Below are 26,030 nucleotides of genomic sequence, written 5' to 3' on the forward strand. Positions count from 1 at the left end.
CTGGAAGCTTCAAAAGGAGGGTGGTGCTTGGAATCATTGTTCTTCCTCTGTCAATCATGGTTACCTGCAAGGAAACACGTGCTGTCATCATTGCTTTGCACAAAAATGGCTTCACAGGCAAGGATATTGCTGCCAGTAAGATTGCACCTAAATCAACCATGTATCGGATCATCAAGAGCTTCAAGGAGAGCGGTTCAATTGTTGTGAAGAAGGCTTCAGGGCGCCCAAGAAAGTCCAGCAAGCGCCAGGACCGTCTCCTAAAGTTGATTCAACTGCGGGATCGGGGCACCACCAGTACAGAGCTTGCTCAGGAATTGCAGCATTCAGGTGTGAGTGCATCTGCACGCACAGTGAGGCGAAGACTTTTGGAGGATGGCCTGGTGTCAAGAAGGGCAGCAGAAAAGCCACTTCTCTCCAGGAAAAACATCAAGGACAGACTGATATTCTGCAAAAGGTACAGGGATTGGACTGCTGAGGACTGGGGTAAAGTAATTTTCTCTGATGAATCCCCTTTCCAATTGTTTGGGGCATCTGGAGGAAAGCTTGTCCAGAGAAGACAAGGTGAGCGCTACCATCAGTCCTGTGTCATGCCAACAGTAAAGCATCCTGAGACCATTCATGTGTGGGGTTGCTTCTCAGCCAAGGGAGTGGGCTCACTCACAATTTTGCCTAAGAACACAGCCATAAATACAGAATGGTACCAACACATCCTCCGAGAGAAACTTCTCCCAACCATCCAGGAACAGTTTGGTGACGAACAATGCCTTTTCCAGCATGATGGAGCACCTTGCCATAAGGCAAAAGTGATAACTAAGTGGCTCGGGGAACAAAACATCGATATTTTGGGTCCATGGCCAGGAAACTCCCCAGACCTTAATCCCATTGAGAACTTGTGGTCAATCCTCAAGAGGAGGGTGGACAAACAAAACCCCACAAATTCTGACAAACTCCAAGCATTGATTTTGCAAGAATGGGCTGCCATTCTTGCATAATGTGGCCCAGAATGTGGATGTGGCCCAGAAGTCAGGATGTGGCCCCGAAGTTAATTGACAGCATGCCAGTGCGGATTGCAGAGGTCTTGAAAAAGAAGGGTCAACACTGCAAATATTGACACTTTGCATCAACTTCATGTAATTGTCAATAAATGCCTTTGACACTTATGAAATGCTTGTTATTATACTTCAGTATTCAATAATAACATCAGACAAAAATATCTAAAGACACTGAAGCAGAAAACGTAGAAAATTTATATTTGTGTCATTCTCAAAACTTTTGGCCATGACTGTACATTATCACTGCATTTTGGCTACGCTTGAATTGCCCTGCCAATGTTGTTCTTTTCAGACCATTTTGACATTATATTTCAAAATTGTAGGTATATGATCACACTGGTAATAGATCGTTTGTTGTATTACTTGTGAAGCACAGCTGAGTGAGCATAATAAATTGCTTTTCTGCTGGACTGATGCCCTGCATCAGATGGTCAGTCTGTGGGGAGGGAGGGAACAGCGGTGAGGCTGTCTCAACCGACTCACCGTCCCGCCTCTCTCCCTTCCTCCATGAGAAAAAGGACAGACTTTTTGCTGATGGCAAAACTTAAGTCACACTGCATTATTTCTGCTTTATGCACCAATTCATGTTGTTACCCCTATGACCAGAGAAAGTGAAATATTCCTTGATATAAAAAAGACACAAGCTGCCAATAATAACAACTTAAACATAGCCACGGAAGTAGGGATGCTGAGGTTGCTGCAGCACCCCCTGAAAAGTCAGAATGTACATTTTTGTATATATATATTTTTTAAATTCTTACAAAAGTAGTGCACTGGGCCTTTACTAGTCCTGTATTAACCGACCGATATAGCTGACTGTAGTGCGGGCAAACAAAGTGGTGCACTGGGCCTTTACTAGTCCTGTATTAACGGATCGATGCAGGCAACATTTTTTTGCGTCAAAGTTTCGGCAGTGCTGAAAAACAAATTAAACATGAACTTACTCATAAAATCAGCAGCCCTTTGCTGTATTCGTTGAGTCTCTCTCTAGTCATGGTTTTAAAGGTTTTCAAATCTATTCGAGGCTTCTTTTTACAGTTTATAGTGCGAGGAAACTGCAGACACGGTAATCTGAATTATCTGATTGGCCAGCGGTAGGCCTATAAGTGCACTTGATTTTCCCTCTGGGCCTGATAAGGGTAGGCGAAGTTCTACATGAAATGGTTAAAAATGGGAACATTTGCCTTCCTGGCGCTAGGGCTGCTGAATCAAGTGCATCTACCACCAACAGCGTGAAACAATTAAAAAAATAGGAACGCAAGGCTCGTTGGGTTTTTTACAGAAATGTTTGGTGATCGACTAGGAATGGCTTGGAGATCGCGATCGACCGGTTGGTGACAATTAAACTATTAGTATGTTATTCAAGACTGTACCACAAAGGGAATGAATGTCATACTGCCATTCCAGTGCAACTAATAACTTTACTAATACAGTGTGTCTAAATCTGACCTCTTTGTTGTGTAAGTATTGTTATGATATAACGATGACCTAACCAGTCATATAAGACTTTCTTTCTATCTCTCTCCCCCTCATACCCTGATGACATTAGAGGTACATCACCACTAATGACTATTACTACAACTACTTTTTGGAATAATACTCAAACAATACTACTGCTACTACTACTAAGTCTATTTCATGTCTACTGCAATCTCTTTTCTGTATACAGTGCATTTGGGAATTATTCAACTTTTCCTTGACTTTTCCCCCACATTTTGTTACGTTACAACCTTATTCTAAAATTGATTAAATCATTTTTTCCCCTCATCAATCTACACACAATACCCAATAATGTCAAAGCAAAAACAGTTTTTTCTAAATTTGCGCAAATCTATGACAAATAAAAAACGGAAATATCACATTTACATAAGTATTCAGACCCTTAACTCAGTACTTTGTTGAAGCACCTTTGGCAGCGATTACAGCCTCAAGTCTTCTTGGGTATGACACTACAAGCTTGGCACACCTGTATTTGGGGAGTTTCTCCCATTCTTCTCTGCAGATCCTCTCAAGCTCTGTCAGGTTGGATGGGGAGCGTCGCTGGACAGCTATTTTCAGGTCTCTCCAGAGATGTTCGATCGGGTTCAAGTCCGGGCTCTGGCTGGGCCACTCAAGGACAGTCCAATACTTGTCCCAAAGCCACTCCTGCGTTGTCTTGGCTGTGTGTTTAGGGTCGTTGTCCTGTTGGTAGGTGAACCTTTTCTCCCAGTCTGAGGTCCTGAGCGCTCTTCATCAAGGATCAATCTGTACTTTGCTCTGTTCATCTTTCCCTTGATCCAGACTAATCTCCCAGTCCCTACCGCTGAAAAACATCCCCATAGCATGATGCTGCCACCACCATGCTTCACCATAGATATGGTGCCAGGTTTCCTCCAGACATGACACTTGGCATTCAGGCCGAAGAGTTCAATCTTGGTTTCATCAGACCAGAGAATCTTGTTTCTCATGGTCTAAGAGTCCTTTAGGTGCCTTTTGGCAAACTCCAAGCGGGTTGTCATGTGCCTTTTACTGAGTAGTGGCTTCTGTCTGGCCACTCTACCATAAAGGCCTGATTGGTGGAGTGCTGCAGAGATGGTTGTCCTTCTGGAAGGTTCTCCCATCTCCACAGAGGAACTCAGGAGCTCTGTCAGAGTGACCATCAGGTTCTTGATGACCTCCCTGACCAAGGCCCTGCTCTCCCGATTGCTCAGTTTGGCCGGGTGGCCAGCTCTAGGAAAAGTCTTGGTGGTTCCAAACTTCTTCCGTTTAAGAATGGAGGCCACTGTGTTCTTGGGGACCTTCAACGTTGCAGACATTTTTTGGTACCCTTCCCCAGATCTGTGTCTCGTCAGAATCCTGTCTTGGAGCTCTACGGTCATATCCTTCAACCTCATGGCTTGGTTTTTGCTCTGACATGCATTGTCAACTGTGGGACCTTATATAGACAGGTGTGTGCCTTTCCAAATCATATCCAATCAATTGAATTTACCACAGCTGGACTCAAATCAAGTTGGAGAAACATCTCAAGGATGATCAATTGAAAACAGGATTCACCTGAGCTCAATTTCGAGTCTCATATCAAAGGGTCTGAATACTTATGTAAATAAAGTTTTTCATTTTTTCATTTTTAAGTCATGGGCTAAGGAGTGTTCCAAACTTGTTTTTACGTTGTCATTATGGGGTATTGTGTGTTGATTGATGAGGAAAAATTGTATTTAATCAATTTTATAATAAGGCTGTAACACAACAAAATGTGGAAAAGGGGAAGGGGTCTGAATACTTACCATTGCCCTATGTGATGTTGTGGGGTTCAGTTTTAAAAGTTTGATGTATTTTGACTGGGTCACTGTGGTCAGTGTGGTGTTCTCCCCCTGTGATGGGACTGAATTATGGATCACTGTGTTTTACAGGGAGCCAAAGGAGACAAGGGCGATGAAGGCACTCCCGTAAGAAACAATCTCTCCTTCCAGCTCTTCCTTCCTGTGACAAACCATGATCTCTCTCTCTCTCTCTCTCTCTCTCTCTCTCTCTCTCTCTCTCTCTCTCTCTCTCTCTCTCTCTCTCTCTCTCTCTCTCTCTCTCTCTCTCTCTCTCTCTCTCTCTCTCTCTCTCTCTCTCTCTCTCTCTCTCTCTCTCTCTCTCTCTCTCTCTCTCTCTCTCTCTCTCTCTCTCTCTCTCTCTCTCTCTCTCTCTCTCTCTCTCTCTCAATTTAAGGTCTTTATTGGCATTGGAAACATATTTTTACATTGCCAAAGCAAGTAAAATAGGTAATGAACAAATGTGAAAAAACTATTAATATATTTACTGTAAACATTTCACTCATAAGTTCCAAAGTTCGCTCGCTCGCTCTCGCGATCTGTTTCTGTCTCTATCTCTCTTTCGCTCACTCTCCCTCTGTCTCCCTTATTCCCTTATCTGATTCTATCAGTTCCATTCAAAGTGTTCCATGTTTGAATGCCACTTCTCTCTCTCTGGCACCCATTGTCTTTATTAATATTGGTGAGTGAGAGATGTGTATTATTGTCACATGATTCAGTCACGCCTCAGACCCTCTGCTCATCTGACAGGGGATTGGTGGAGACTAGAGACAATAGCAGACAATAGCATAGCATTTATCTGTTTCTATGTCTTCCTCACTTCCTCCTTCCCCTCTTCCTCTCCTCCATCGGTCTCTCTAATTTTCCGTTTGTTCTCGCTCTCTCCACCAGGGGGAGTCTGGACTCCCAGGGAAGGCAGGGGAGAGAGGACTTAGGGTGAGTAGTCACATGTCTGTGTCACATACAACCAATGAATGGTGTAAATGAATGGACAAAGCCATTGATCACATGACACAATTTATTCCAATAGCATATTGAAGCCAAATGAAGTCGGTTAAGATGGCGTCTCATGGAGACATAACATGCACCGTTTGAGCTACTCCAGGAATGGACGTTGCAGGCTAGCTCAGTGCTGCCACCTCTCATTGTTGAAGGCCGACCGGTGTACTGCAGGCTGCCATGCGCAACTAAATTATTCTTATATCTTTTTCTGTGTCTGATTTTAAAAGATTTGGTTTAAGGACATACCATTTTTTGTACCATGCATGATTTTCAAAAAAATATAAATGCAACATGCAACAATTTCAAAGATTTTGCTGAGTTACAGTTCAAATAAGGAAATCAGTAAATTGAAATAAATAAATTTGGCCCTAATCTATGGATTTCACATGACTGGGAATACAGATATGATTTTTTGGTCATAGATACCATTAAAAAATGAGCCTTACAATGGGCCTCAGGATCTCGTCATGGTATCTATGCATTCAAATTACCATTGATAAAATGCAATTGTGTTCATTGTCCGTAGTTTATGCCTGCCCATACCATAACCTCACCACCACCATGGGGCACTCTGTTCACAACGTCGACATCAGCAAACCGCTCGCCAACACGATGCCATACATGTGGTCTGCGGTTGTGAGGCCATTTGGACATACTGCCAAATTCTCTAAAAGGACATTGGAGTTGGCTTATGGTAGAGAAATTAACATTAAATTCTCTGGCAACAGCTCTGGTGGACATTCCTGCAGTCAGCATGCCAATTGCACACTCTCTTAAAACTTGAGACATCTGTGGCATTGTGTTGTGTGACTAAACTGCACATTTAAGAGTGGCCTTTTATTGTCCCCAACACAAGGTGATCCTGTGTAATGATCATGCTGTTTAATACGCTTCTTGACATGTCAGGTGGATGGGTTATCTTGGCAAAGAAGAAATGCTCATTAACATTTGAGAGAAATTTGCTGTTTGTGCGTATGAAAAATGTCTGGGATATTTTATTTCAGCTCATTAAACATGGGACTAACTGTAACGGCTTTCCTCCTCCTCTTCATCCGAAGAGGAGGAGCAGGGATTCGACCAAAACGCAGCGTTGTGAAATGACATGATTTTTAATTAACAAAACAGAAAACACGAACGAACACTTGAATGGTTACAAAACAATAAACGACGTAGACAGACCTGAACGACGAACTCACATGAAACACGAAGAACAGGAAAAATGCCTACATAAAACGAACGAACGAACAAAACCGAAACAGTCCCATGTGGCGTAACATAACACAGACACTGACACAGGAGACAACCACCCACAAACAAACAGTGTGAAAACACCTACCTTAACCTGTCTAGGATGAGGGTGCCGCTAGCGGCACTCCCCCCCCACCCCCACTGAAAAGGCAGAGCCGCGAAATTCAAATTTTTTTTATTTTTTAAATATTTAACTTTCACACATTAAAGTCCAATACAGCTAATGAAAGACACAGATCTTGTGAATCCAGCCAACATGTCCGATTTTTTAAATGTTTTACAGGGAAGACACAATATGTAAAGATGTAAACCTATTACCTAAAAACACATTAGAATAATCCACCATCTTTTATTTGTCCACCAACACCAGTAGCTATCACCAATTCGGCTAAACTAAGATATTTATAGCCCCTAACCAAGAAAAAAACTCATCAGATGACAGTCTGATAACATATTTATGGTATGGGATAGGTTTTGTTAGAAAAATGTGCATATTTCAGGTAGATGGCATAGGTTACAATTGCACCCACCGTCACAAATGGACTAGAATAACTACATAGAGCAACGTGTTTACCTACTTACTAATCATCAAACATTTCGTAAAAATACACAGCATACACTAATCGAAAGACACAGATCCTGTGAATACAGACAATATTTCAGATTTTCTAAGTGTCTTACAGCGAAAACACAATAAATCGTTATATTAGCATAGCACATAGCACATAGCAGCCCAGCATTGATTCTAGCCAAAGTGAGCGATAACGTCAACATCGCCAAAATATATAAATTTTTTCACTAACCTTCTCAGAATTCTTCAGATGACACTCCTGTAACATCATATTACACAATCCATATAGAGTTTGATCGAAAATGTGCATATTTAGCCACCAAAATCATGGTTAGACAATGTGAAATGTAGCCCAGCTGGTGAGAAAATGTCCGTGCGCCATATTAGACAGTGATCTACTCTTATACATAAATACTCATAAACGTGACTAAAAAATATAGGGTGGACAGGGATTGATAGACAATTTAATTCTTAATACAATCGCGGAATTACATTTTTTAAATTATCCTTACTTTTCAATACAGTTTGCGCCAAGCGAAGCTACGTCAAAAAACATGGCGTCCTAAGCCACTAACATTTTTCGACAGAAACACGATTTATCATAATAAAAATGTCCTACTTTGAGCTGTTCTTCCATCAGTATCTTGGGCAAAGGATCCTTTCTTGGGTCTAATCGTCTTTTGGTGGAAAGCTGTCCTCTTGCCATGTGGAAATGCCAACTGCGTTCGGGATGAACTGGAAGCGTGCCCAGCAATTCACAGCGTTTCAGAAATAAATGTCCCAAAATCGCACTAAACGGATATAAATTGCTATAAAACGCTTTAAATTAACTACCTTATGATGTTTTTAACTCCTATAACGAGTAGAAACATGACCAGAGTAATATTACTCCCTCCACTAATGCTTGGAACAAGTGCGGGTCGATGTCCTCCAGGCGCATAACGCAGCAAGAAAAGAGTTCCTAGCTACAGGGTTTTTTAATTTGTAGTGCCTGTGAACGCGCAATCGACCCCATTCAAATCGTCATCACGTAAAGGCATCCAGGGGAAGACGTAAGCAGTGTCCGTATACTCATAGCAATAACTGTGGCCTTTTAACTGACTCCAGATCAGGGGCCAACATTTCTGAAATCTGACTCCATGTCAGGGAAATTGCTGTAGAATGGGTTCTGTTCCACTTAGAGACAAAATTTCAACTCCTATAGAAACTATAGACTGTTTTCTATCCAATAATAATAATAATATGCATATTGTACGATCAAGAATTTTGTGGGAAGCCGTTTCAAAAATTACACGATTAGCATAAATAGTGACAACAGCGCCCCCAGCCTCAACAGGTTAATATGGCTCTCAATCAGAGGAAATGAAAACCACCTGCCTCTAATTGAGAGCCATATCAGGTCACCCTTAAACAAACATAGAAACACATAACATAGACTACCCACCCAAACTCACGCCCTGACCGTCAAACACATACAAAATAACAGAAAACCGGTCAGGAACGTGACATAAACCCCCCCCCCCCCCCCCCCCTTAAGGTGCGAACTCCGGGCGCACCAGCAGAAAGTCTAGGGGAGGGTCTGGGTGGGCATCTGACCACGGTGGTGGCTCTGGGCGAGGTCCCCACCCCACCATAGTCAATCCCAGTTTACGTCTTCCCCTTAGAATGACCACCCTCCTATTACACCCACTTAATTTACATGGTACCATCAAGATAAGGGGCAGCACCAGGATAAGGTAGCGCAGGACAGAGAGATAGCTCAAGACAGAGAGGTAGGTCAAGATAGAGAGGTAGCTCAGGATAGAGGGGCAACTCCGGACTGAAGGGCAGCTCCGGACAGAGAGACAGCTCTGGACTGAGGGGCAGTTCTGGATTAATGGCCGCTCTGGGCTGAGGGGCAGCTCATGACTGGCTGACGGCTCTGGACGCTCATGGCTGGCTGACGGCTCTGGACGCTCATGGCTGGCTGACGGCTCTGGGCGCTCATGGCTGGCTGACGGCTCTGGGCGCTCATGGCTGGCTGACGGCTCTGGGCGCTCATGGCTGGCTGACGGCTCTGGGCGCTCATGGCTGGCTGACGGCTCTGGGCGCTCATGGCTGGCTGACGGCTCTGGACGCTCATGGCTGGCTGACGGCTCTGGACGCTCATGGCTGGCTGACGGCTCTGGACGCTCATGGCTGGCTGACGGCTCTGGGCGTTCATGGCTCGCTGACGGCTCTGGACGCTCATGGCTGGCTGACGGCTCTGGACGCTCATGGCTGGCTGACGGCTCTGGCAGATCCTGTCTGGTTGGCGGCTCTGGCAGATCCTGTCTGGTTGGCGGCTCTGGCAGATCCTGTCTGGTTGGCGGCTCTGGCAGATCCTGTCTGGTTGGCGGCTCTGGCAGATCCTGTCTGGTTGGCGGCTCTGGCAGATCCTGTCTGGTTGGCGGCTCTGGCAGATCCTGTCTGGTTGGCGGCTCTGGCAGATCCTGTCTGGTTGGCGGCTCTGGCAGATCCTGTCTGACAAATGGCTCTAGCGGCTCCTGACTGACTAACGGCTCTGACGGCTCGGGACAGACGGGCGGCTCTAATGGCTCGGGACAGACGGATGGCTCAGACGGCACTGGGCAGACGGATGGGTCAGACGGCGCTGGGGAGACGGATGGCTCAGACGGCGCTGGGGAGACGGATGGCTCAGATGGCGCTGTGGAGACGGATGGCTCAGATGGCGCTGTGGAGACGGATGGCTCAGATGGCACTGGGGAGACGGATGGCTCAGATGGCACTGGGGAGACGGATGGCTCTGGCCGGATGAGGCGCACTGTAGGCCTGGTGCGTGGTGCCGGAACTGGAGGCACCGGGCTAAGGACACGCACCTTCAGGCTAGTGCCGTGGTGCCGGAACTGAAGGCACCGGGCTAAGGACACGCACCTTCAGGCTAGTGCGGGGAGCAGGGACAGGGCATACTGACCTCTCGAAGCGCACTATAGGCCTGGTGCGTGGTACCGGCACTGGTGGTACCGGGCTAAGGGCACGCACCTCAGGGCGAGTGCGGGGAGAAGGAACAGTGCGTACAGGGCTCTGGAGACGCACAGGTGGCTTAGTGCGGGGTGCCGGAACTGGAGGCACTGGGCTGGAGACACGCACCATAGGGAGAGTACGTGGAGGAGGAACAGGGCTCTGGAAACGCACTGGAAGCCTGGTGCGTGGTGTAGGCACTGGTGGTACTGGGCTGGGGCGGGAAGGTGGCGCCGGAAATGCCGGACCGTGTAGGCGTACTGGCTCCCTTGAGCATTGAGCCTGCCCAACCTTACCTGGTTGAATGCTCCCCGTTGCCCGACCAGTGCGGGGAGGTGGAATAACCCGCACCGGGCTATGTAGGCGAACCGGGGACACCATGCGTAAGGCTGGTGCCATGTAAGCCTTCATGACATCCGGCTCAATACTCAATCTAGCCCTGCCAGTGCGGGGAGGTGGAATAACCCGCACCGGGCTATGCACACGTACAGGAGACACCGTGCGCTCTACTGCATAACACGGTGTCTGCCCGTACTCTCGCTCTCCACGGTAAGTACAGGGAGTAGGCGCAGGTTTCCTACCTGACTTCGCCACTCTCCCTGTAATCCCCCCCCCAAATTTTTTGGGGGTTTTCTCACAGGCTTCCTACCGCGTCGTCGTGCTGCCTCCATACGCCGGTATCCCTCCTCGCACTGCGCCAGAGAATCCCAGGCGGGCTCCGGCACTCGCCCTGGGTTGATCGCCTACCTGTCGATCTCCTCCCACGTAGTGTAGCCCAGATCCTTTTCCTGCTTCCGAGCTAGCTCCTCATATCGCCGCCTCTCTGCTTTCGCTGCCTCCAGCTCAGCTTTGGGGCGGCGATATTCTCCTGGTTGAGCCCAGTGTCCCTTTCCGTCCAATATTTCCTCCCATGTCCACGAGTCCTGGTTATTTTATTGCGCTCTCCCACGCCGCTTGGTCGTATTAAGGTGGGTGGTTCTGTAATGGCTTTCCTCCTCTTCATCCGAAGAGGAGGAGCAGGGATTCGACCAAAACGCAGCGTTGTGAAATGACATGATTTTTAATTAACAAAACAGAAAACACGAACGAACACTTGAATAGTTACAAAACAATAAACGACGTAGACAGACCTGAACAACGAACTCACATGAAACACGAAGAACGCATGAACAGGAAAAATGCCTACATAAAACGAACGAACAAACAAAACCGAAACAGTCCCATGTGGCGTAACATAACACAGACACTAACACTTTACATGTTGGTTTATATTTTTGTTCAGTGTAGATTTACACAAAGATTGACCATGAAGATTGCCATTTTTCCATTCACTATAATGGGGGATCCTGTTTTCTGCTTACAATGCCTGCAGTACCGTAGTCGGCCTTGAATTTCCGTGGCTTCAATGAGAGGGGGCACTATAAAACATTTAAAAAACTCCCTTTATGCCCTCTTTTCAGAATCGTCTTGGTGTACTGTATATGGTGATTGATCACTAATGTAGGTCATGATTAATCAGTGAAATTGCTTATCCATATATTTATATATTCTTATTCCTTTACTTAGATTTGTGTATATTAGGTATTTGTTGTGAAATTGTTAGATATTACTTGTTAGATATTGCTGCACTGTCGGAACAAGAAGCATAAGCATTTCGCTACACTCGCAATAACATCTGCTAAACACGTGTATGTGACCAATACAATTTGATTTGATTTGATGAACCATGACCTACATGATATGAAGTGGATGTTTTGAGGACAGATGAAACCCTGATGAAGACCGCTTAGCTGTCGTTGATTAAATGCAGTTTTGCATCGGAGCCATCAGTGTGCAGCTTTTCCTTTCTTTTCTAATATGTTTTTAGGACTGCCATGGTAACTAAGCACAATCTGTGTGGGTTTTATCCCCTGTCCACAGGGCCTTGCGGGTCAGCCTGGACGAGCAGGAGAGAAGGGAGACCTGGGAGACCCTGGAGAGCACGGACGAAATGTGAGACACATGTTTATGTGACAATGTGACACTCCTCTGACAGATTGAGCTGATATACTGTATGTGTCTTCTGTGTAATAGTTATTGAGAGTATGGAAGACATGTGAGACACATGTTTGTGACGTGACACTTCTGTACACCCATGAATCAGTCAACAATTCATGTGACACACTTCTGCACTTCTGACACTCTTCTGCCAGATTGATCTGATACTCTATATGTGTCAGTATTTGTGTTGGTTACTGTGAGTAATACAGTAGCAGTTGGTGTCTGTCTGTAGTGACAGTTGGTGTGTGTGGTGTGATGTGTATGGTGTGTCATCCACAGGGCAGCCCAGGACCTTTAGGACCAAGAGGAGAGAAAGGAGTTGAGGTCAGAGGTTATGCTGTTTGTTATCTAATCTAATCTGGTAAAATAGTTCCAATCTGCTAAAAGTAACAAAACTGTATGTTGTTTATGACACAATAGGGAGCTCAAGGCCCCCCAGGACCTACAGGGAAGGTGGTAAGTCCTGATAAGATTATAACTCTTTAACAATATGTTAATTTAGCAAAGGCTAAATGTGACTTTCAGTCAACAAATATGGCCCCTGTGAGAATCATACCAAAGAAATCGTATTACAAGCACCATACTAACTGAATGAGCCATCAGAACCACATAGCTACCTACATCTCTCTGTCTCTAACTTCTACAGGGCGATACAGAGCTAAAGCTTAAAGGAGAAAGAGGAGAAAAGGTATGTAGATGTCCATTACAAACTTCTAACATTGTACGAACACATGTTTGTATGTATACAGCAAAGCTCTCTCTCCCAGTCCACCTAACCTCCCAGTGTCCGACGTCACTTCCTGTGTCTAGGGAGATGCTGGTGACCCGGGAGAGCATGGGGGCAAAGGTCAGAAGGGCGAGGCAGGGTCCTCAGGGGCTGCGGGGCTCCGGGTGAGTAAGACTGCTGTCTCTGTCTCTTATCTAACCTTTATTTAACTAGGTGAGTCAGATAAGAACAAATTCTTATTTACAATGACGGCCTACCCCGGTCAAACCCGGACGACACTGTACGCCGCCCTATGGGACTCCCAACCACGGTCGGTGATGTGTGATGCCTCTAACGCTGAGATACAGTGCCTTAGACCGCTGCGCCACTCGGCTCCTTTCTAGCCATAAGGGGGAAGAAAGCCTTATTACGAAAATAAAAACCCAATTTCTAATTGGGTTTAAAGGACAACTTGTCATCCAACCATATACCTAGATATTTGTAGGATGACACTTTTTCAATGGATAATTACCCTTGATGGGTCACTGCCTCTAAACTACCTCTAAACTTTAAGCAGAGTCTTACGGGGCTATCCTTCCAAATCTAGTGTCTTGAGAAGCCTAAGCTTCGGCGGTTAGTGAAGTATACTGACCTGTGATGGCTGTCTGTCTGTGTGCTGTAGTGTGTGTAATTCTTACCCTGTGTCTTCTCTCTGTCTCACCTGCTCTGTTGTTTGTCTGTGTAGGGTCTCGAGGGACAGCGTGGACCTCCAGGGTCGAGAGTAAGTCACTGTCTGTCTTTGTCAAGTGTGTCTGTCTTTCTGTCTGCCTGTCCGCCTGTATGTCTGTCACTTATGTTTGTCTGTCTGTCTAATCACTCTATCCCTCTCTCTTCCCCTCTCTCTATTTCACTCATTGCCCTTTCTTTCTTTTTCTCCAGGGTGACACAGGAGAGAGAGGAGGCCCAGGAGAGAAGGTCTGAACAACACATGCTACAGTGACTTCTCACATTCTCACACAGGCAGATTTTCTAATTGACAAATCCTGATAGGATATGGTTCTCCAAACTGGCTGGTGATTGGCAGGTTGCACTGTCCTTCATTCCACCGGATCCTGTTTACCAGTCTGCAGATTCCCAGTGGGATGAAGCTCAGTGGGGCCTGCTCACAACATCACCACAGCCTTAGACATGCAACTTACTACTGTATACACACATGCTCTGCATCCTAAAAAATATCTCACCGTAGTCATTTTCAAACATTGAACTAACTCTGAGTAACGACGCTGGAGCTCTGAATTGCCTTTCCACAGTAGTAGTAGAGTTTTATCCTCTTGTGCAAAATGTTCCCAGGTCCAATACAACCACTGTGCAGCCCTTATTCTGATCATACTCTATGCATCATGTGTGCTCCTCTCTGTAGGGAGAGAGAGGTGCGTCTGGGCTGGATGGACGCAATGGTCTGGATGGCAAACCAGGGGCACCAGGAGCGGCCGGCCTGAGGGTCTGTACCTCTGTCTCTGTCATACAGACATTACAACAGCTGTAGATTCTCAGGGTACTGTGAGCATAACATAAACATTACTGTCTTTAGTTGTCTCTCAATCCTTTTCCCTTGGTGTTACAGGGAGACCCAGGGAAACTAGGGGATCCAGGAAGAGATGTGAGTACCACTGTTCCCCAGGCCAGAATCAACCCCTAGACTCGGGGTGCACAACCCCAGTCCCAGAGGGCTGCACTTCTGCTGGCTTGTGTGGCTCTCTGGTACATTCATTAGTCTGTTAAAGTCAGTGAGTGGAGCTGTTACCATTTGTCTTATCTGAACCTTGGAGAGGTCCCATTAAGAAGTGAGAAAGGACTTCATGCAAAGATGATCTATTATATTGATGGTCCACTGGCCGCTTTAACAATGGAAATGCATGTCTGCAAAGGTGAAAGGCAGGTGGGAACATTCTAGCCAGTGATCCTTTGTAGAAAACTTATCAATACACTCGTAACAACCAAAGCATTATGAAATCAAATAAGCCTCAGCTATCAAAATAGCAATTCACTTTCATCTTAAACAAATTCGTCACTTTCACATTGCCCTCCAGACAAAAACACCTCACTTGCTTATAGCGTTAAGCAAATCTGCTTTATCTGCGAGGACAGATTTTGGGCGGAGTCGACCCTCTGGCTTTGCCTCTTGCATTCAGCTTCAGGCTAGTATCGCATCTGCCAAATTACTAAAATGTCAATGTACATGGAACAAGAATATGAACGCAACATGTAAAGTGTTGATCCCATGTTTCATGAGCTGAAATAAAAGATCCCAGAAATTTTCCATACGCACAAAAAGCGTATTTCTCTTAAATTTTGTGCAGAAATTTGTTTACATCCCTGTTAGTAAGCTTTTCTTCATTGAATCCCGCTTTCAACTGTACCAAGTAGAGGTCGACCGATTATGATTTTCAACGCCGATAACGATTATTGGAGGACCAAAAAAGCCGATACCGATTAAATCGGACGATTAAAAAAATTATGTATTTGTATTAATGACAATTACAACAATACTGAATGAACACTTATTTTAACTTAATATAATACATCAATAAAATCAATTTAGCCTCAAATAAATAAAACATGTTCAATTTGGTTTAAATAATGCAAAAACAAAGTGTTGGAGATGTAACGGTAGTCCTCCTCCTCTTCAACCGAAGAGGAGGAGTAGTGATTGAACCAAGGCGCAGCTTTGTGAAATTACATGATTTAATAAAGACACGACAAAACAACTAAGACACAAAACGAACTAGGCTTGAATTAACTAACAAAATAACAAAACGAATGTGTAGACAAACCTAGACATACGAACTTACAATAAAACACGAAGAACGCACGAACAGGGAAAAATAGACTACACAAAAATGACGATGTACAAACATACCGAACAATCCTGAATGGTGCGACAAACACTGACACAGGAGACAACCACCCACAACGAACACTGTGAAACAACCTACCTAAATATGACTCTCAATTAGAGGACAACGCAAAACACCTGCCTCTAATTAAGAGCCATACCAGGCAACCCTTAAACCAACATAGAAACAGAAAACATAGAATGCCCACCCAAACTCACGTCCTGACCAACTAACACATACAACAAACTAACAGAAATAGGTCAGGAACGTGACAGGAGAAGAAAGTAAAAGTGCAATATGTGCCATGTAAGAAAGCTAACGTTTAAGTTCCTTGCTCAGAACATGAGAACATATGAAAGCTGGTGGTTCCTTTTAACATGAGTCTTGAATATTCCCAGGTAAGAAGTTTTAGGTTGTAGTTATTATATTAATTATAGGACTATTTCTCTCTATACGATTTGTATTTCATATACCTTTGACTATTGGATGTTCTTATAGGCACTTTAGTATTGCCAGTATAATAGTATAGCTTCCGTCCCTCTCCTCGCCGCTACCTGGGCTCGAACCAGGAACACATCAACAACAGCCAGCCTCGAAGCAGCGTTACCCATGCAGAGCAAGGGGAACAACTACTCCAAGTCTCAGAGCGAGTGACATTTGAAACGCTATCAGCGCGCACCCCGCTAACTAGCTAGCCATTTCACATCGGTTACACCAGCCTAATCTCGGGAGTTGATAGGCTTGAATTCATAAACAGCAGAGCTGCTGGCAAAACGCACAAAAGTGCTGTTTGAATGAATGCTTACGAGCCTGCTGGTGCCCACCATCGCTCAGTCAGACTGCTCTATCAAATCATAGACTTAATTATAACATAATATCACACAGAAATACGAGCCTTAGGTCATTAATATGGTCAAATCCGGAAACTATCATTTCGAAAACAAAACATTTATTCTTTCAGTGAAATACGGAACCGTTCCTTATTTTATCTAATGGGTGGCATCCATCAGTCTAAATATTCCTGTTACATTGCACAACCTTCAATGTTATGTCATAATTACGTAAAATCCTGGCAAATTAGTTCGCAATGAGCCAGGCGGTCCAAACTGTTGCATATACCCTGACTCTGCGTGCAATGAACGCAAGAGAAGTGACACAATTTCACCTGGTTAATATTGCCTGCTAACCTGGATTTCTTTTAGCTAAATATGCAGGTTTAAAAATATATACTTCTGTGTATTGATTTTAAGAAAGGCATTGATGTTTATGGTTAGGTACACGTTGGAACAACGACAGTCCTTTTTCGCGAATGCGCACTGCATCGATTATATGCAACGCAGGACACGCTAGATAAACTAGTAATATCATCAACCATGTGTAGTTATAACTAGTGATTATGATTGATTGATTGATTGTTTTTTATAAGATAAGTTTAATGCTAGCTAGCAACTTACCTTGGCTTCTTACTGCATTCGCGTAACAGGCGGGCTCCTCGTGAGGCAGGTGGTTAGAGCGTTGGACTAGTTAACCGTAAGGTTGCAAGATTGAATCCCTGAGCTGACAAGGTAAAAATCTGTCGTTCTGCCCCTGACCAAGGCAGTTAACCCACCGTTCTTAGGCCGTCATTTAAAATAAGAATGTGTTCTTAACTGACTTGCCTAGTTAAATAAAGGGGGGGGGAACGGCAAAGTCAGCGTCCAGAATTACCGATTTCCAATTGTTATGAAAACTTGAAATCGGCCCTAATTTAATCGGCCATTCCGATTAATCGGTCGGCCTCTAGTACCGAGCAGATAGCAGACAGCGTGTATGGCGTCGTGTGAGTGAGCTGTTTGCTGATGTCAATTTTGTGAACGGAGTGCCCATGGTGGTGGTGAGGTTATGGTATGGGCAGGCATAAACTACAGACAACGAACACAATTGCATTTTATCGATGGCAATTTGAATGCTCTGTGACGAGATCCTGAGGCCCATTGTCGTGCCATTCATCCGCCTCCATCACCTCATGTTTCAGCATGATAATGCACGCCCCCATGTCTCAAGGATCTGTACACAATTCCTGGAAGCTGAAAATGTCCCAGTTCTTCCATGGCTGCACATGTTTGGGATGCTCTGGATCGACGTGAACGACAGCATGTTCCAGTTCCCGCCAATAACCAGCAACTTCGAACAGCCATTGAAAAGGAGTGGGACAACGTTCGACAGGCTACAATCAACAGCCTGATCAACTCTATACGAGGGAGATGTGTCGCGCTGCATGAGGAAAATGGTGGTCACACCAAATACTGACTGGTTTTCTGATCCACGACCCTACCTTTTTTTTAAGGTATCTGTGACCAACAGATGCATATCTGTATTCCCAGTCGCGTTAAATCCATAGATTAAGGCCTATTGAATGTATTTGAATTGACCGATTTCCTTATTTGTATTTATTATGTAAGTCGCTCTGGATAAGAGCGTCTGCTAAATGACTTAAATGTAATGTAAATGTAATTATGGATCTCCATTAGCTGCTGCCTTGGGGTCCAGCAAAATTAAGGCAGTTTATACATTTTTTTAAACATTAAAATACATTCACATAACACACTGTTATGAAGTCTGTACCTCAGTAAAATCTTAAATTGTGGCATGTTTATATTTTTGTTCAGTATACTGTAAATGTGGTGGAGGATGCTCTCCCTTTGCATGTAAAAAATAAATAAAAATAAAAACGGTGGACAGAGACTTGCTAGCTACGCAAGCTAGCTAGCTGGGATTGTTTACAAGGAATCTGCCTCCTGAAAAAAGCTTCTCCCAAGCGGGTTTGACACCTACTCCCGTTGCCTGCTGCACTGCTGCTTGGATTCCACCTGGTGATCTGTTCACCATCTCCCCCTGTCTGGTACAGGTACCCCCTGCAACACTCCCCCCCTCTGTCCCGAGCTTTCGCTCGCCTCCAGCACACACGCACTTACACACACACCGCAGACTTTGGACTGTCCTGAGTTTTAGGTAGGCTAATTAACTTGTGAAGGTTATTATGTGAGCTTACTCAGAAATGCTTTAATTAACTAGTATAGGCCTACTATTTATTTATTTATTTATTTTATCTCATACTTTTATAGCCTACTGGTATCAATGTCGCCGGAGGAGATGGCTGCTGTTTTACGGGCTCCTAACCAATTGTGCTATTGTGTGTGTTTTTCTACGTTATTTGTAACTTATTTTGTACATAATGTTTCTGCCACCGTTTCTTATGACCAAAAAGAGCTTCTGGATATCAGGACAGCGATTACTCACCTTGTACTGGACAAAGATTTCTTCTTTAACAAGTCAGATGCAAAGGATTTACTTCAGACACTGGACAAGGCCCAAATCACCGTAATTCGCTTGAAGAAGAGATGGAGATATCGGGGATGTAGGTCGAGGTGCCTTGTAACGATCCGACGGAGAGTGGGCAATCCTGTACTCCCTGTTCACCCATGACGGCATGGCCAAGCACGACTCCAACACCAACACCAACATTGTTTGCTGACGACACAACAGTGGTAGGCCTGATCACCGACAACAATGAGACAGCCTAAAGGTAGGAGGTCAGAGACCTGGCCATGTGGTGCCAGGATAACAACCTCTCCCTCAACGTGATCAAGACAAAGGAGATGATCGTGGACGACAGGAAAAGGAGGGCCGAGCACACCCCCATTCTCATCGACGGGGCTGTAGTTGAGCAGGTTGAGAGCATCAAATTCCTTGGTGTTCACATCACCAACGAACTATCATGGTCCAAACACACCAAGACAGTCGTAAAGAGGGCATGACAACGCTTATTCCCCCTCAGGAGACTGAAAAGATTTGGCATGGGTCCTCAAAAAGTTATACAGCAGCACCACCGAGAGCGTCCTGACTGGTTGCATCACCACCTGGTATGGCAACTGCTCGGCCTCCGACCGCAAGGCACTACTGAGGGTAGTGTGTACGGCCCAGTACATCACTGGGGCCAAGCTCTCTGCCATCCAGGACCTCTATACCAAGTGGTGTCAGAGGAAGGCCCTAAAAATTGCCAAAGACTCCGGCCACCCTAGTCATAGAATGTTCTCTCTGCTACCGCACGGCAAGCGATACCGGAGCGCCAAGTCTTGGTCCAAGAGGCTTCTTACCAGCTTTTTTCTTCTTAACAGCTTTTTTTCCTTCTTCTTAACCAAGCCAAAAGACTCCTGAACAGCTAATCAAATGGCTACCTGGACTATTTTCATTGTTGGTTAAGGGCTTGTAAGTAAGCATTTCACAGTAAGGTCTGTTGACCTGTTGCATTCGGCGCATGTGACAAATAACATTTGATTTGATTTGACGCATAGAGAGCAACTCAAGTTATCTTGTTGGGGCGAGTGATTCTCTGAACTTACAATGGCTAGCTCCAAGTTGTTTTTTTCTTGTGCTTTATGCTATTTGCCTCATGACTCCTGCGTGCTTTGTTGACTATGAACTTGCTTGTTTATCCAACCGTGTGACAGACTATGTTTGTTCCTACGCTCTGGACTCCGACTCTATTGGTTACACAGGCTCTTGGCCTCCCATCGTATTCTAACTACCTCTCGCCTGCTTTGTATTCATGTTACCTGATGAAATTGCTGTACAATATTATCTTGTTGCCATCTGATGCACATCCAAATGTCATACAAAATCAACACTGCAGAGTTCTCCCAGTCCTCTGCCGTGCCCTGATTGTATTACTGCTGATGATATCTGGAAATGTGCATGTACACCCTAGCCCATCTACTGTTGCTAGCCACAATTCTGACTTGTGCTCTGGTATCTGTGTCACCGATTTCTGCTCTCGTAAAAGCCTGGGTTTTCTGCAATTTGACACTTCAAGCTTATTACCTAAAATTGATAAATTGAAAGTGTGAGTTCACAGCTCCAATCCAGATGTGTTGGTCATTACTGAAACGTGGTTAAGAAAGAGTGTTTTGAACACTGATGTTAACCTTTCTGGTTATAACCTTTTTTGACAAGACAGATCTTCAAAGGAGGTGGAGTGGCAATCTTTACCAAGGAACACCTTCAGTGCTCGGTTGTCTCCACCAAGTCTGTCTACAATCAATTTATTTCCTGTTTTTAAGCATTAAACTTTCAAATAACTCTTTATTGACTGTTGCTGGGTGTTATCGCCCACCATCAGCACCGTGCCTGTACCCTACCTGCCCTAAGATCTCTCCTGGCCCCTTACACTAAGTCTGAATTTGTCCTGCTAGGTGACCTAAACTGGGATATGCTTAAAGCATCTGACCAAGTCCTAAAGCAATGTGACTCCCTAAATCTTTCTTGGATTATTACCAATCCCACAAGGTATGACTCCAAACACCTAGAAAAGGCTACTCTCCTTGGTGTTATCCTCACAAATAATCCTGATAGGTATCAGTCTGGTGTTTTCTGTATTGACCTTAGGGATCACTGTTTTACAGCCTGTGTTCGTAATGACTGCTCAGTGAAACGACCTGTCCTGCCTTGTCATAGACGCTTGCTAAAAAACTTTAATGAGCAAGCCTTCATGACCTCTGTAAATTGGTATAGAATCACCTCTGTCGAAGACGCTTGGTCTTTCTTTTTTGGTATTTTCAGTGGTATTGTTAAGAAACACGCACCCATAAAGAAAATTATAATTAAAAACAGGTTCAGGCCCAGGTTCGACCGTGATCTGGCAGAGTAACTCCACCTCAAGAATTTCATTTGGCAGACTGGCTCTTGTTCAGGCAAATGATAAATAAGTGCACTCAGGCTATCCAGAAGGCCAAAGTTAGTTACTTTAAGGAGCAGTTCTCTCTCTGTGGATCTAACCCCAAGACGTCCCACCCCTTCTAATGCGACTATCTCCGATGCTTCTCCCTCTTTTCCCCCTGTCCCACTGCAAAGTTTCTCCCTACAGGCAGTCACTGAGAGGTGCGAAAGGACCCCAAAAGAACATATGGTTCACTGCAACCTTAAAGGTCCTAAATGATGTCACCATTGTCCTTGATTGTAATTAATGTTTTTATTGACTTGGCCAAAGCTTTTGATACGGTAGACCATTCCATTCTTGTGGGCCGGCTAAGGAGTATGTCACCAAGGGAGTACCCCAAGACTCGATCCTAGGCCCCACGCTCTTCTCAATTTACATCAACAACATAGCTCAGGCAGTAGGAAGCTCTCTCATCCATTCATATGCAGTCTTATACTCAGCTGGCCCCTTCCCGGATTTTGTTCTTAAACGCTCTACAACAAAGCTTTGTAAGTGTCCAACAAGCTTTCTCTGCCCTTAAACTTTTTCTGAACACCTCCAAAACAAAGGTCATGTGATTTGGTAAGAAGTATTCCCCTCCCCACCAGTGTGATTACTACCTCTGAGGGTTTAGAGCTTGAGGTAGTCACCTCATACAAGTACTTGGGAGTAGGGCTAGACGGTACACTCTTTGTCTCAGAACATATCAAAGCTGCAGGCTAAGGTTAAATCTAGACTTGGTTTCCTCTATCATAATCGCTTCTCCATCACCCCAGCTGCCAAACTAACCCTGATTCAGATGACCACCCTACCCATGCTAGATTACGGAGACATAATTTATAGATCGGCAGGTAAGAGTGCTCTTGAGCGGCTAGATGTTCTTTACCATTCGGCCATCAGATTTGCCACCAATGCTCCTTATAGGACACATCACTGCACTCTATACTCCTCTGTTAACTGGTCATCTCTGTATACCTGTCGCAAGACCCACTGGTTGATGCTTATTTATCTCCATCTCTTCATTCAAAGACTGAATCATGGACACTTACTGACAGTTGTGGCTGCTTCACGTGATGTATTATTGTCTCAGACTTCTTGCCCTTTGTGCTATTGTCTGTGCCCAATAATGTTTGTACCATGTTTTGAGCTGCTACCATTTTCTGCTGCTATGTTGTGTTGCTACTGTGTTTTTGTCATGTGTTGCTACCATTCTGTGTTGTTGTCTTAGGTCTCTTTATGTTGTGTTGTCTCTCTTGTCGTGATGTGGGTTTGTCCTATATACTATATTTTTTAATTTAATTTTATTTCAGCCGTCACTTACTGTGTTTGAACACTAGAGGGCACTGTGTTGCTGTGTGGTTTCAGCCCTCACCCCTCCACTCTGTCTGTCTGTCTGTCTCACCAGGGGCTGCCAGGACTAAGAGGTGTACAGGGCCTCTCAGGCCCTATTGGGCCCGCTGGAAATCCAGGCACACCTGTGAGTCTGTCAACCACACAAACAAAAACACATACATGCATGATGCACCCACCCACACACACACACCCCCCCCCCCCCCCCCACACACACACACACACACACACACACACACACACACACACACACACACACACACACACACACACACACACACACACACACACAAAGCTCCACTTTCCAAAGCACGTGTCTCATTAATGTCTCATAACCCTAATTGTTGTGTTTCAGGGCAAAGCAGGAGAAGATGGAAAACCAGGGGCTGCTGGGAAAATGGTGAGGGATCAGTCAGACCTCTAACAGCATCTTGCAGGGCATTACCACACTACATCAAACCTCTGATTAATAACAAACTGGATGATAACATTTTGAATTGGATGCGATTCAGTGCTATTCATTATGAGCTTTATCGTCACCAGTTAGTCCTATGTGTCTCTGTCTGTGTAATTATCATTAAACATGTTTGTCACATCCTCAGGTTAAAGTGCACTGATCAGATGTGACTCTGGGGCTTTTATTCTACCTGAGTGGCTGTGCTGACTGTGGGCTCATTCCAAATGGCACCCTATTCCCTATATAGTGCACTACTTTTGACCATGCCCCATAGGGCTCTGGTCAAAATGAATGCATTATGTAGGGTTAGGGAGCCATTTGGGGAGCTCCCATCTATTGTAATGTTAAGTGAGAAGGAAATAGGATGATCAACCAAAGTCTCTGCAATACATTATCTATCTAACTGAGAGGCTTTGCTTGATACAACAGCCCAGTGAGCTTTTATAAATGTGCATTTCAGTGTTGTTAGTATGGTAAGTGTGTTATTGTGTTGTTGTTTTTCGCAGGGTGAGGATGGCGTACCAGGGGAAGATGGCAGAAAGGTCAGTGTTGGTTACAGCACTCAGAACTATTTAAATTCACATAACTTTATTCATGGATTATGGTCCACTGACCTGTAAACATCACTGTTTCCTCCCATTGCTGTGCTGTTTATGTTCATTTGGAGTTGATGTGTCTTTGCAGTGTCACTGTTGTCTTTAGTGGTGTGATGAAAATTATGTTTCTCTACCTCACAGGGTGACAAAGGAGAGGCTGGGGTTTCTGGAAGAGACGTTAGTAACTTGTTACCCTGTATCTTTATCTCTCCCCTCTCACTCTCTTTCTATGTTTGTACAATGTCCTTTCTTTCCTCCCCTGCTGTCTCTCTCTTCCTCTCGCTCCCTCTTTCCCTACGTCTTCATCGATCCTGCTCTCCTCGGCTCCTGAGCATCTCTCGATTATCTCTGTTCCGTTTCTTTCTCGCCATCAATCCTCCTCCTAGTGTGTGTTTATTAAGCGTACTCTCCTGTGACATTGATATTTCTATCACACCCTACCTTCACGGTGGAATCAATAGCGCTCTAAGCAGCAGCTGTATAAATGCAACGGTGGGTAATGATCAAGCTCTGCCTTTGAGGGCCAGCCGCTTCTGCGAGGGGATCCGCACGGGCATAGAATGTCAAGGCTTTGGTTTCATGTCCAAATTCATAGAAATTATCTAGGACATCTGCCTCCTTTCTAGTTCAGGCCAGACCCCTTAGGAATAGAATAGAGTGTCCGTGCTGGTCTGAAGTTGTTGTGTGTGTGTGCGTTTCAGGGCCGTGACGGGCTGAAGGGGGACCGGGGCCTTGACGGGCCTGCAGGGCCAACTGGTCTATCTGGGCCCCAAGGGGTCCCTGGCACCATCGGACCTCCAGGACAGGTACAGAACAGTCATATGGCTCTGCTTCCTAGAATGTGTGTGTCACTTGGTGCTCTGATTATACAGTTATCTCTCTTCCCTCTCTTCTCTCTCAGGTGGTCTATGCGAAGGGAGCTCCAACACCATCTATCCCTGGCCCTCAGGGGCCTCCAGGAACCCCAGTAAGTTACTATGTTGGATATGAGCCGTGCAGTATAGCAGTATAGCATAGCCTGATGTAGCAGTACTGTGTGTTTGTCTCAAGTACATTTCTAATGCACTCTGTTTCTGATGCCCATCTCTCTGTGTCTCTCAGGGTGTGCCTGGAATCCCAGGGACCGTAGGATCTAGAGTAAGTCATTTTCATAGAGATCATTTACTATTATTTATTTCTATGGTCAGTCAGTCTTGCTCCAGCCCTGTCCATCCATCTGTCCTTCAGTCTGATCTCTGACCCATTCACTCTCGTATTTCAGGGGGAGAGAGGAGCAGTGGGCAGTAAAGGTGAAAGGGTAAGTGTGTGTGTGTGTGTCTGGCATATGAATGTGCACACATGCTGTTTCCTGAGTGTGTGTTAGTGCATCTTTAGTATTAATGATGTGAGATGTTATTGACAGGGTGACCCAGGAGAGGACGGGCAACCGGGCAGGCCTGGAACAGCAGTGGTAAGAAAATACGCATTCAAGAAAGGAGAATAACCCCAGCATGTGACTGATAAAGGCATGACCATGTACTGTATTCACTCCTCCTTGACACTGTTTGTGCCTCTTTCCCGTCAGGATGTGCAGAAGGCCCTCTCTAACCTTGGCATTGAGGTAAGTGGATATTAAATATCTGCAATGATGTGACATTAAGGCATAGCTGTGCTGTATATGAGTCTCCTTCCCTTTGACCAAGCCTGGGTTCTATTCATTAGGACACACTGTATCAAAGTGTTGAAACGTTTATTTCAACTTGAAACGAAGTCCAAGTAGGCCCCTCCTGTTTCAGTTTGCTTCCTTTCGTTTGGTGCCTGATGAATACGACCTTTCTTTCCCTGTACTGTCCTGTCTCTAGATGCAGGACCTGAAGGTGCTTGTGGATAACAGCAATGTGCCGGGCAAGAGTGTGCTGGAGAAGGCTGAGAAGGGCCAGAGAGGAGACAAAGGAGAGACCGGGCAGAGAGGACCAGCAGGGATAGATGTGAGTGAGCGGTCCCCAATTTGGGAGCAGTGTGGGGAACAAAGAGATTATATCAAGACCCCACGCAAATGGTGTAGCAGAGTGAACTAAAACATGGTGTTAGTGTGTTTATTT

The 26,030-nt window shown here is 45.0% G+C and overlaps 1 protein-coding gene across 1 annotated transcript in view; it reads left to right on the forward strand.

The window, feature by feature from the left end:
* The window catches only part of LOC129847491 (collagen alpha-1(VII) chain-like), a 113,093-nt gene that overhangs the window by 57,750 nt on the left and 29,313 nt on the right, over positions 1-26,030 (forward strand). Inside the window, exons 54-75 of the mRNA XM_055915292.1 lie at positions 4,442-4,477; positions 5,240-5,284; positions 12,090-12,161; positions 12,489-12,533; positions 12,630-12,665; positions 12,856-12,897; positions 13,020-13,100; positions 13,661-13,696; positions 13,855-13,890; positions 14,336-14,416; positions 14,540-14,575; positions 22,952-23,023; positions 23,252-23,296; positions 23,860-23,895; positions 24,091-24,126; positions 24,651-24,755; positions 24,851-24,916; positions 25,051-25,086; positions 25,211-25,246; positions 25,352-25,399; positions 25,514-25,549; positions 25,791-25,916. Of these exons, the coding sequence (XP_055771267.1) occupies positions 4,442-4,477; positions 5,240-5,284; positions 12,090-12,161; positions 12,489-12,533; positions 12,630-12,665; positions 12,856-12,897; positions 13,020-13,100; positions 13,661-13,696; positions 13,855-13,890; positions 14,336-14,416; positions 14,540-14,575; positions 22,952-23,023; positions 23,252-23,296; positions 23,860-23,895; positions 24,091-24,126; positions 24,651-24,755; positions 24,851-24,916; positions 25,051-25,086; positions 25,211-25,246; positions 25,352-25,399; positions 25,514-25,549; positions 25,791-25,916 (1,188 nt within the window). The remainder of the gene's footprint in view (positions 1-4,441; positions 4,478-5,239; positions 5,285-12,089; positions 12,162-12,488; positions 12,534-12,629; positions 12,666-12,855; positions 12,898-13,019; positions 13,101-13,660; positions 13,697-13,854; positions 13,891-14,335; positions 14,417-14,539; positions 14,576-22,951; positions 23,024-23,251; positions 23,297-23,859; positions 23,896-24,090; positions 24,127-24,650; positions 24,756-24,850; positions 24,917-25,050; positions 25,087-25,210; positions 25,247-25,351; positions 25,400-25,513; positions 25,550-25,790; positions 25,917-26,030) is intronic.

This window comes from Salvelinus fontinalis, chromosome 3 (genome assembly GCF_029448725.1).
Source record: "Salvelinus fontinalis isolate EN_2023a chromosome 3, ASM2944872v1, whole genome shotgun sequence".
In the NCBI taxonomy this organism is placed as follows: Eukaryota; Metazoa; Chordata; class Actinopteri; order Salmoniformes; family Salmonidae; genus Salvelinus; species Salvelinus fontinalis.